The 11,861-nt window shown below is 42.5% G+C and overlaps 2 protein-coding genes across 2 annotated transcripts in view; one reads left to right on the forward strand and one right to left on the reverse strand.

Annotated features, from left to right (window-relative positions):
• Nucleotides 1–2,602, reverse strand: part of aup1 (AUP1 lipid droplet regulating VLDL assembly factor) — a 31,611-nt gene extending 29,009 nt beyond the window's left edge. The window contains exon 1 of the mRNA XM_057850045.1: nucleotides 2,530–2,602. Within this exon, the coding sequence (XP_057706028.1) occupies nucleotides 2,530–2,531 (2 nt within the window). The 5' untranslated portion in view covers nucleotides 2,532–2,602. The remainder of the gene's footprint in view (nucleotides 1–2,529) is intronic.
• Nucleotides 2,603–3,761: 1,159 nt separating this feature from the next.
• On the forward strand, nucleotides 3,762–10,015 carry eif1ad (eukaryotic translation initiation factor 1A domain containing). The gene is made up of 5 exons (XM_057849413.1): nucleotides 3,762–3,943; nucleotides 4,230–4,341; nucleotides 6,090–6,198; nucleotides 8,465–8,573; nucleotides 8,665–10,015. Exons 2-5 carry the CDS (start codon nucleotides 4,255–4,257, stop codon nucleotides 8,849–8,851), a joined length of 492 nt encoding a protein of 163 aa, XP_057705396.1. The 5' UTR covers nucleotides 3,762–3,943; nucleotides 4,230–4,254; the 3' UTR covers nucleotides 8,852–10,015.
• Nucleotides 10,016–11,861: the final 1,846 nt, after the last annotated feature.

Raw genomic sequence — 11,861 nt, forward strand, 5'->3', positions numbered from 1 at the left:
TCCGCCAGAGGGCGCCCATTGAGGTCTAAAACCCTTTTGGGCCTAGCGAGTCTTATTAAAGGACATTTAAGCGCGTCAACAACACTCTGGTCTATAAAACAGTCATCTGCCCCTGAATCAATTAGAGCAGTAAAACTAAAGTGAACCCCACCGTGCGACACTTCTCCCGGCAATTGCAGTCTCACCACACCTTGGGAGTCTCTTTGTTCCTTCAACTCGTCCCGAGGCAACTCACTTGAGGGATTGCTGTCTTGTACGAACCTCGTACTAGTACCCCCTCGGGCGAGGGGAGCCCCAGGCAACGAAGATTCCAGTCGATGCGAAGGGGCGGCGTCACAAGCGGCGACACGGTGCCCCGGCAAGCCACAAAACAGACACAAGCCTGCCATCATCCGTCTTCGTCGCTCCGCCGCAGAAAGATGTCCGCCGCCGAGTTGCATAGGCTCCTTCCCCGTCGGTACCGGCCTCCGTGTCGACGTAGAGACCAACGGTGGTTTGATGAAGCCGTCCGGACCGGCCGCCGTCGGGCTGCTCTGCGGCGTTGACCCGCGACGTTCCCGATGCTCCGCAGCTCTCTCTCTCTCACGCTCTTTTAGACATGACCCAAATTTACGGACAACTCAATCAGCTCCTGCAGATTCGATGAGTCATCCCGGGCCGCCAACTCGTCTTTAACCGCCGAAGACAGCCCGCGCCGAAAAATACCACACAGTGCTGCTTCCTCGAAACCGCACTCCGCGGCCAAAATGCGAAACTGAATAGAGTAATCCGCTACGGTCAGATCGCCTTGGGAAAAATCCAGCAGGCGGCTGGCTGCCTCTTTGCCTTTAACCGGATGATCGAAAACTCTCACGAGCTCAGTCTTAAAAGTTTCAAATGAATGACGGATCGCGGGTCTTGAGTTGCTTACCGCCATGGCCCATGTTGCAGCTTTACCGGCAAGGAGGCTCATTGCATACGCTACACGGGATCTATCACTCGCAAACGTTTGAGGTTGTTGGTCGAACACAAGGGAGCACTGGTGCAAAAATAGTTGGCAAGCACCTGCCTCTCCCTCATAACGATGGGGGTGTGGCAACAACGGCTCCCGAAAAGCTGCCGGCGAGCCCACTGGAGACGGGGTGGATAGATCGGGCGCCGCGGCAGCGTCAACGGGCTGTACAGGTGACGTCATATTCTCAATTCTTGTAGTTAGCGAGCCGATCACATTCACTAATGCACGCAATGACTGATCATTCCTGCTGATCATATGCCCGTGTTCCGCGAGCACATGTCGAATACTTTCTGAGTCTGTGGGATCCATATGGTCGGACTATTCTGTTGTGAACGGCAAGCCGTTGAGGCGGATCCAAATCACAGACCAAGAAACAGAAATAGTGAACGTTTGTATTTAATAAGTACAACAAAAGGAGCACGCCAAAAATGCGGGTTTAACAAACTGAGAGAGCACGCCAATAAACGCGAGTGTAATAATAAAGTACAACAAAGGGAGCACGCGAAAAATGCGGATATAACAAACTGAGAGAGCACGCCAATAAACGCGAGTATAATAATACAGTACAACAAAGGGAGCACGCGAAAAATGCATGAATATAACAGTACAAGAATCTAACTACCAAGCCCAAAAGAGCACTAGTGTAAAGATGACCAAACCAAAATACGACCGTAGAACGTCGGGAAACTCGAAGGCTGACGATGAACACACAGGCGGTAAGCAAGGCAAGTAGTAAGCAAACAAGCAATAGTCCGACACTCGCAGACTGTGGCCGGAGTCCTTAAATAATGAGCGCTCCAAATGCGCCACAGGTGTGTTGCAACGGCCCCGCCCATCCAGCTGAATCAGATGCTGGAATGAAAAAAGAACTGAGAAGGCATACAGATATGACAATCTTTATGTACGAAGAAATGATAGCATGCTGGAATGCTGTTAGCAAACGCTAACAAGCTAGTTACAACAAGTCAAGGCAGTTAATTGGTTTGGGACATAAAAATACTACTACTGCTACTAGTCTGCAGTGCTTCGACTACATTAGGACATAAAGCTACAGTAACATAGTACACTCACCGCTGTCTTGCTACCTTTTCTCCTCTTCTGCTTTTTTTTTCTTTCTTTTTTTTATGTCCAGACGGATAACTTCTCTTCATTTTGCCAATTAAAAAAAGGCCCGATCGCCGCCGCCCACTCTCACTCTGAGTCACGTGACACACATACATATTTGCGCAGTAAAATGAACATGAAGGGGGGGGGGTTCGAGTGCGTGCTGCGTGCGGTCATCTTGGCCATAAAAGTGGCGAAAACTAAGCACTTTACACTCATATGGATGTACAACATCATTTTAAGATGCTAAACTAACAGCTTCCCTCTTAAAGCAAATGTGCAATGCGAATATAATGTAAAGAACACTCCTCGACGCAGCGAGAACGAGTGGGATTAACCAGCCCACGTAACAGGAAAAACACGAAACGGTCGCGCTGATAACGGCTCAAATTTATCGTAAGAACTTTATGGCATGAAGAGGAAATACTTACATTCGTTCATGGACGCACAGATTAATCTTCTAACAGGTGGGGTGGCCGTCCTCTGCTCAAAATGCGCACCTTACGCTTACGCCTATTCTCGTTCTCAGAATATGCAGCGCTTGTGACGTAGGACAATAACAGGACTGGTTGCTATGGGAACGTACGCAGCGGCATATCGCATACCCAAGGAACCTTGCTAAAAGGAGTATTAAAATTGCTAGTAAAATCGTTTAGGATTATTTTAGATGCATATATGTTATATTTTTCTTATAGAGTATTCAACGAGGAATACGATAGACCCATTAATAGACTTTCTTGGAAAAATCACCATTTCTTAAAGTAGTCACATGAATAATGAGGTGGCCTGTGAAAACCAACATAATACTTTACTGCAAGGACTTTTCAGAAAGTTCTTGGTGAATCACTCTTTGCTCATACATGCAGTATTACAACTGATTGGAATTGCTTAAATATGTATACTAATTGGGACTGATTACAGTATTGTTAGAGAATCTGCCAAATGATTCCATGGTATTGAATCACTCCCAATACTTGTAGCTGCGACAGTGCGGTGAAGCTGAGTGTGCTAAATCTTTGTGTGCCAAATCTGTTGGCCCTCTTGGGACCCCTGCTGGCTGGGGGCCCTAGGCAATTGCCTGCGTATGCCTAATGGGAGGGGACGCTACGCCTCTGCCTGAGTTGAACAGTGTACTGGAACATATTTCCTCCACACCCTTCTCACCTTTTTAACCCCTGACCCATTTTCATGCCTGCTTTCTGTTTCAAAAACATTGAGTAGACGTAAACCCCAGGCCCCACAAAAAAAGTAATACCTGGAAAAAAAAAAATAATAATAATTCTAGCAATGATATACTGTACAGTTCACAGTTTTTCTTACTTCCCACCAATGCTATTGTTAATGTTTATGGCAAAAGTAGTACCTGCTCGGGTTAAATCATAGAAACAGGATTTTTTCCCCCTAATAAAGTAAACACATAGAATAGAGACAAACTTTTTTTGGGTTTTTTTTCTGGATGAATTAACCTGGATGAACCTTTTGCACTGGACTTGAGCGCCTTGAAAGGTGGAAAAGCGCTATATGTATAACACCATTTACCATTTACCATTCTAGTTTTTTTGCATGTATTTACTGTAGTGCCAACCCCAAATCAGTAGGTGACAATATTGCGCTAAAACGCTTGTTGAGCTCCTTTAATAATATACGAAGAAGAATAAAAATCAACGAAGAAGATGTGGAACGTTGTCCCTCTTGGAATTCTCAAGCCGACCGACAACAGTAGTGCATGTGGTTCACTATAACTGTCCAATTCCACTTCTTTTCCCTTCGTTTTAGGTTCCATTTGGACACGGTGGCGAGATTCAAGGACACATTTGCTACTAAAAGGACATTTAATATTCCAAGGTACTTTACACCATTATTACTAGCACGTGAGAGTCTCGTGCCGCATATTCACCAAATTCCAACATTAGCATCACCTGAAATTTTCACAAAGTTAGGCGAAAGGTTATTTAAAATGTCTCTGTAAAACTTGTTGTAAAAGGTCATTGTTATTTGCATTTTTGTAATCAATTTTCCTTCGTGTGCAATGGAAGAAAAATTATAGGTGTAAAAATGTACTTTTTTTTTTTTACACGTCTGAACATTGAACTTTTAACTCAATTACCTATATATATTTTTTACTCCTCAGCTGGCTTCAAAAGTGAAAATCCATAATGTCACAAGCCACTAAACGCAAGCATGTCGTCAAGGAGGTTCTTGGAGACTATGTCGTGCCAACGGAGAACCAACAGATTGTAAAGGTTTGCATGTTGTTTTTCATGCTGTACTATATTTTAAAGTGCGTATGACAGCAAAAAGCATGTTTATTCCATATTTTACGTGGTGTTCTATGCTCCTGAATGAAATGGACCCCTTGGATGTGTGTGGAAGCGATCATTTTATATATTCAATTTTTGAATCCCGCGCCCTGAAAATGAATGACTTCCGGCTTCAGTCTTGGGTTTAGGATGAATGCGAATGTGACGTCACCCAGGTCAGCATCTCACAATACAGTATAGCTTTATAGCATGCAGATGGACTGCGGATTCAGCTGATTTTGTGGATTAATTTTTCGCATCACGCCAGTTAAACGGCTGCAGGCTTTTGTAGCTGCACCAGGGAGAGGCTTGTGAGCCTTTTTGGGATTCAAAAGGTTCCCATAGACCACGGATATTGGCCAAAACCAGCCCTACTACTGTGGGACCATTGGACTAATGAGGAAGTGAGTAAACATTGTGTTTTGTATTGTGTCAAACACTGGGATCATGGCACATGTTTTATTACGGAGGTGGCTTGCATTTTGTGGCTGATTGTCCACCGAATGCCACTCGACCGACGACCAGCGGCTTGTCGCAAACTCCCCTCTATACTCGACTTATTGTCCTCTTTGTGTGCCCGGTGTTCTGTCAAATTTTCCACCCGATCAGAAATTGCAACTTTGTGTTAAAAATGGCCGCGAATACAAATTTCTTTCGATAAAGGACTATTTACTTATGTTTGATTATGGATGGACATGTAGAAAAGTTCTCCTCAGACACATCCTGCCATGTTAGCTGCACAACAACTGCATGCCTCTTTCTCACTGTTTATGTCTTTCCCGTGTAGTTAAGCATTAATTTATGCAATATTTGTGTTGATCATGTGGCAGCTACGTGCTCCTCCTACGTTGCCAGTTTGTTCGGCGGTAATTCTCCAGCTGCTTCCCCGGCAAACAAACCCTGCTCTCCTGCCGCAGCAGGGGACGAGCTGTGGTGAAGACAATCGGCAACCCCGCCGTCGCGTGACATGACCAGGGTAGTTTTGAGTGATTTTTCGCTTCAAAAGCCAAGAATAGACTGAAACATCACTCGATTCGGGTCAGCATTTCAGCTAGCTGTCACGCCTCCTGGTTTGTTTACGCTCTCCGAAGCCGGGGCAGGGAAATGATAAAAGCCGGACTAACTACGGTGGCATAAAATATCGTTCGGGATGTGCAGGAAGTCGACAATTTTGACCATTATGGAGTAATTTTGCCATGTCGTACTGAATAAACGCATTTTTAATATTTCATATTCCATTTAGCACAAGACTGTTATTTGTTATGACCATACCATTTACTTAGCATTGGGGCAAAATACTTCGATAAAGAATATCCTGTAAAAATATTGGCGTAGAGAGACTTAAACAATGACATTTTGTGGCTTTCTTTGTCGCATTTTCCTTGTTCTGAATAATTCCCCCTCAATGGGCTGAATTGTAAATCGGATGAAACCATGACCATGCCGACTTCATCCTCCTGTTGAGGATGCGAGAGCCCTGTAATGGTAGGTGTTGCTAAACAGCAGATTAAAAGACTTAATTTCTCTCATCTGCGCTTTGCCAAATTGTTGTATATAGTCGAATCGTCTCAAAATATGATTCTAATTCACATAACAATACTATTTAAGACTCTTGTTCTCCTGTCGTAGGCACTTTAATGTATTTCAGTCATTTTGCATTTGTATTTAAAATGCCTGTATTTCTCTTGTAGGTGACTGGTAGCCGTGGTAACAACCTCCATGAAACCGTCACAGCAACAGGCGAGATATTCCTTGTGAGCATGCCCACAAAGTTCCGCAAGAACATTTGGATCAAAAGAGGTTAGTAAAAGTGTTACGGGACACATTCCAAGTTTATTTAGTCGATTAGTCGACAAATCGGCTCATACTGTATATAAATCACGTTATTTACCGTTATATTACACTGGGCTGAACATTTTAGCAGAAAAACGTGTATCGGGAATATTTACTGACCCCCATCTCCCCCCCCCACCCCCCACCCCCATCGTTTCCTTTAAAGCAGTAATGTGAAGTAAGGTTGGCCAACCATGTTTTTCAATAATATCAACGGCTAAACAGTTATAAGCATATTTTCGTTTTTTTTTTTTAACGCAACCCTTCCAGATTCTTTGTTTAACCCATAGCAACGCCCTTGACAACGAAAATGCTTTTCTTCGGCAATCTTCGGAAATCTTCGGAAATAACGTCACACCGGGAAGTGAGGGAAGTGCGCCATAGAACAGTATTGTTTGTTGCATTGCTTCTCGGTAAGATGCCACGGCGGTGTGTGGCGATGTTTTGTTCTCACTCAAACCAAAAGTTGTATGAGTGGCCAAAGGATAGCAGGGCACGTAAATGGACATCTTTTGTTCGCACTAAGCGAATGAATTTCACGCCATCATCGAGTAGTGTTCTCTGCTGCAAACACTTCGAAGATGCCTGCTTCCTTAACCGGTCTGCTTATGATCAAGGATTTGCCAAAAAGTAAGTGTGATTTTTGGATAGATGACTGATGACTTTGTCAAAGCAGAGCTGCCAACTGTTGTGGAATGAACAGTATAAGCTAGCGACGTTAGCCGAAAGTTAACTCGTGGCAATCCCCGATCATAGTTGTTGCGTTCGCTAGGTTAAGCGTGTTTAAATTGTGCGTCATCTACGATCTTGTCCAAAAGGGTTAATCCACTGTCAATCGGGAAATGGGTGTGGATGTGCATATAAACGGGTCGGCGTCGCGGTAATTCACGGTCACATTGCAGTAAGAGACACACACCGCCGGTGAGTTTGTGCACATTTATTTGTATTTGTATTATGTATTTCCACCTTCATGCTTCAAGCATTGCATTGCATTTGTACGGTTCGCCGTTTCTTTCACGGTGATCGCTTGATAGCCTTCTAGTTTGTGTTTCGCCGCTTCGCGAGAGCCGCTGACAAGTGACAAGTGTTGCTGTTAATGTCTGCTGGCAGCGACTCAGCGAGCGCGCAGGTCACGCAATGAATCATGGGAAATGTAGTCTCGGGACAACACTGAAGTGGTGCTATGTAATCTGTTCGCTTGTGTGAAAAAACTACATTTCCTCACGCCATTAGACGCCACTTCTTCCCGAGAGCCCAGAGCCGTGTTGTACTGATTAGCTCCATGTGTTAAAAAAGAAACAGAAAGTTGCCGGCACGTCGTGCGTTCGATACATTTGTAAACAAAAAGCTCATAACAAGACACTACACGATCCGTTTAAGAGACGCTGGGACTGGAGAGCTGTGAGTAGTAGGAGGCGAGGGGGAGATGAGCGAGAAGCAAAATTTTGCGGTCGAATGTGGCGGTAGTCCGCTATTATTTTGTTTTCTTATTGTTGCTACAATTAAGTGGAGAAAGCAAAAACGACTCATCTCTTTCTTAACCCCCAATGTTTTTATATTATTATTTTATATGCACGAGAGCTTCCGGATCTGCCAAAATGAACATGAAGTCTGACTATTATTTTTTTTAACAATGTCATCAGATAGACAAAAACATAAAATTATGTGCAAATGCCTGCATCTTCAAATCATGAAAATAATAACAGCCTATATCTTACCAATCTTGTAATCTCGATGGGTCTTGTATCCATTCCATGTCAGGTAGTCTAGGCACATTGTTTGCATCCTGATTAGCATCTGGCTAATACATGTTAGTTCCAACATAAAATTCCAAGCTCCTCTTCTTCCTCCAACTCTTCAAAAACTTGGATCTCCTCCCTTGCGCTCGATCTATCGCTTATATCGCTGTTGGAATCATTGTTTGAAGGGCTTTGTATGGCGGCCGTATGTATGGAGCTGCCATCGCTGTTCCAGGTGTGACGTATCACTTCCAGGTTCGCCCCCTTTCAGGCTCGAACTTTGGAAACGCGGTTATTTTGTCAAATATACAACATATAAATGATTTTTACATGCTTTATTTGTTGGACCATGTTTAATTACTTTAATTGTCACCCTATTTGGCATGTTATGAAATTACTTCACATTACTGCTTTAATATAAAAATGATTAAGGTAACATTTAGTCTCTTTTCCTTTGTGTTTGTTTTCGTTTGTATTTTTACCTTCACATCTAGGTGACTATGTGATTGTGGATCCAATCGAGGAAGGTGAGAAGGTGAAGGCCGAAATAAGCTCCATTCTTTACAAAGATCACATTCTGTACCTGCAAAACCATCATCTTTGGTGGGTGGAATGTCAAACACATTTATGCTCAGATTTGTGGTTTTCCCCTCTGACTGTAGCTTAACGCATTATCACAACTGTTTCTGTCCAGGCCCGATAGCTTCATGACTGAAGACAAGACGAAGCAAAAGACAGACCAAGAAATTAACGCCAAGGAGAAAGACCCAGAGGAAGCTAGCGAGAGTGACTCAGATGACAATGAGGATGACTTGTTTGTAAACACCAACCGTTCGACCTACCAGTACACTGAGAGCGAAGATGAAGACGACACAAACTGATAGCGGGAGCCCTTGCATTGTGAGGATCCTTAGGCTTTTTTTATTTCCAATCCTACAGCTTCCAATTTCTTACGTAAGAGCCACATGGACACTTTGATGGCTGGGCTCGATTTTGCATGTAATTGTCGGTGCAGGCCCACCTACATTTGAAACAATGGCTGTACGTTTTATTCAAATGGATTAGTAATCATGTGATTGTGTGTGGAAAAAATGTCAACGCTGTTATATCTTTGTGCTCATAAATTTAATATTGTATCCTACATTCTATCAATGATATTGATTTGTCATCCTTAAAGAACAAAAATGGTACCTTTACTTGCATTTTACAATTTGCTATCAATTGAGATGTCATTTATCTCTTCCGGACCAACAACAAAAACTATAAAAGACCTCTGTAACAAAAGCAATGTTAGCACTTTTTTGTAGTGCTCAATTTAAAACATATCTGGGGAAAAAAATCAGCACAAAACTGACTCTGTCCTGCTTTTTGCCGGGGCTTAACTGATTTTAAAACGTTTATATTTCACAACCTTGAAGTGAGAAAATTGTCACAGCTTCTATTATTTTGTGTCAACCCCCCCCTCCCCAAAATCACATTTTTAAATTGTGTCATATGTCTACAATTCCTGTAGAGTATATAGACAAACTCAAGTGGTTTATGATTTTTAATATTAAAGTAAATCCAACTATTAAAATCAGGACAGTTGGTCTCTTGCCATCATCACTGTGAAGCCAAGTTTTCGTTATATTATCTGCTCCTAGCATAGGGATTTTCCATTGTGTCATTATTTCCATTTCATTTCATTTCTTTCTTTTCATCGTATTTTTCATGTTGCTTTGCTCACTGCACTTCATTTCTCCCACTCTGTGCTTGTGAAGGATGATTGGGAAACTGGTTCATTTAACTGGTGAAAATCGCACAATATGTTCACAACATAAAATGTTGTAATTCATTCGCACGTCATAATGGTGACTCGGCAACAGATGAAACCAAAGATGTTTTTATTATCATATACAATACATGCGTAACACATTTTTTTTACCAGCAGCATTTTACCCTCTTATTGTTTAAAGAATGCTTATTAAAGTTTTCCTTGAAGGAAAGATGTATTATACCTTTCGCCATCAAAGTCCGTGAGTTTATATAGTACAGTCATGTGAAAAAATTAGAAGACCCCATTAAATATTCAGTTCTTTAAGAAATGTTCGCATATCAATGATTCTTTTTTTACCATCTCTGGAAAAGAAAAATTGCAGGTAAACAAAAATTAACATTGTTGTACTCATTAAACTAAATATATAAACAAAAATGCGTATTCTAACGGAAGAAAAGGTTAGGACACCCTATTACCGAATAGCTAATATTACCCCCTTTGGCTGAAATAACTTCAGTGACACGCTTTTTGTAGCCATCTACCAGTCTTTGACATCGGTCTGAAGAAAATTTGCCCCACTCAATGCAGAATACTTTCAGCTGTGAGATGTTTGAGAGGTTTCTTGCATGTATAGCCCGTTTCAAGTCACCCCACAGCATCTCAATAGGATTAAGATCAGGGCTTTGACTCTGCCTTTCCAGGACTCATTTCTACATTTACAGTCAGTCCTTGGTGGATTTACTGGTATGTTTTGGGTCATTGTCATGTTGCAAGGTCCAGTTTCGCTTCAGCTTTAATTTTTTCACCGATGATCTCACATGTTCCTCAAGCACCCTCTGATAAATGATAGAACTCATGGTGGATTCTATGATGGTGAGCTGGCCAGGTCCTGCCATAGAAAAGCATCCCCAAACCCTGATACTACCACCTCCATGCTTCACAGTTGGTATGAGGTTCTTTTCGTGGAATGCTGTATTTGGTTTACACAAAACATGTCCTCTATTCTGGTGTCCAAATAATTCAGTTTTAAATTTATCTGTCCAAAGAACATTATTCAACAACATATCCAAAGAGTCATGAAAAAATACAACATAAAATCACCAGTCAAACCACACACACAACACTCCGCCAGATATTGGTCCATCCAAAGGACAAAAATCCACCCAGAAAACAAATGCAACTCCATATATGAAATTCCATGCAATAAGTCATACATCAGGTAGACAAGGAGGAGCTTTCTTACAAGAGAAACAACACAAGAAGTAGTGTGAGAAGGATACAACAATGGCAATAAAAGAACAAGCACAACAGCAACATCACAAGTCAGCCATCACAAATCACTGCAAATGGGAAAACCACATAATGGACTGGGAAAAGGCCAGAGTAATCTGCACCGAAGAAAACAAACATCAGTGCTGGATCAGGGAGGCCATTGAGATCCGCAAGCGGGGCCCGAGGGGGCTTTCATGCTCTCTACTACCTGGACCAGCATCCTGGAAGTGTGAATGGTCAGCAGAGGACGTGATTGACAGGCGAGTCACGCCTTCATCCATCAGCTGATAAAGATGCGTCACACCAACACCAGTGACAGTGACTCTCTGATTAAGGCAGAAGTCTTCGCCGAAACATGTCGGGTTTCAACAACCTAAAACAATTGTTTAGGATAAAAGAAAGAAAAAAAAATCAATCTATAAGTGTAGACAAAATGAACTGAGCACAGCGACTATTCCAGAAGTTGTGGTCTTTGTCTACATTCACTCTAACAAACTTCAGTCTGGCCTTCACTTTCTTCTTGCAGAGTAAAGGTTTCCTCTTGGCACACCTCCCATGAAGGTTAGACTTGTGAAGTCTCTTACTGATTGTAGAGGCATTCACTTTCACATCAACAGTAGCAAGAGCCTGCTGTAAGGTCCCGTGATGACATTTTAGGGTTTCTGGAGACTTCTTTAAGCATCTTGGGATCTGCTCTTGGATGGCCAGACCTGGGCATGTTGATGGTTGTTTTGAATGTCCTCCACTTGTAAACTTTTGTCCGGACATTGGAATGGCTGATTTTAGATTATTTTGAGATGTTTTGAAATCCCTTACCAGACTCGTAAGCATCTACAATCTGCTTTCTGAAGACCTCAGACTGC

Source organism: Corythoichthys intestinalis, chromosome 11, assembly GCF_030265065.1.
Source record: "Corythoichthys intestinalis isolate RoL2023-P3 chromosome 11, ASM3026506v1, whole genome shotgun sequence".
Lineage (NCBI taxonomy): Eukaryota > Metazoa > Chordata > Actinopteri > Syngnathiformes > Syngnathidae > Corythoichthys > Corythoichthys intestinalis.

What these genes read in the sequence shown, in the direction of transcription:
- eif1ad (XM_057849413.1), top strand. Translation starts at nt 4,255, where the DNA reads ATGTCACAAGCCACTAAACGCAAGCATGTCGTCAAGGAGGTTCTTGGA. An exon ending in GAACATTTGGATCAAAAGAG is followed by an intron (nt 6,199 to 8,464) that starts GTTAGTAAAAGT and finishes CTTCACATCTAG; the next exon opens with GTGACTATGTGATTGTGGAT. An exon ending in CTGCAAAACCATCATCTTTG is followed by an intron (nt 8,574 to 8,664) that starts GTGGGTGGAATG and finishes GTTTCTGTCCAG; the next exon opens with GCCCGATAGCTTCATGACTG.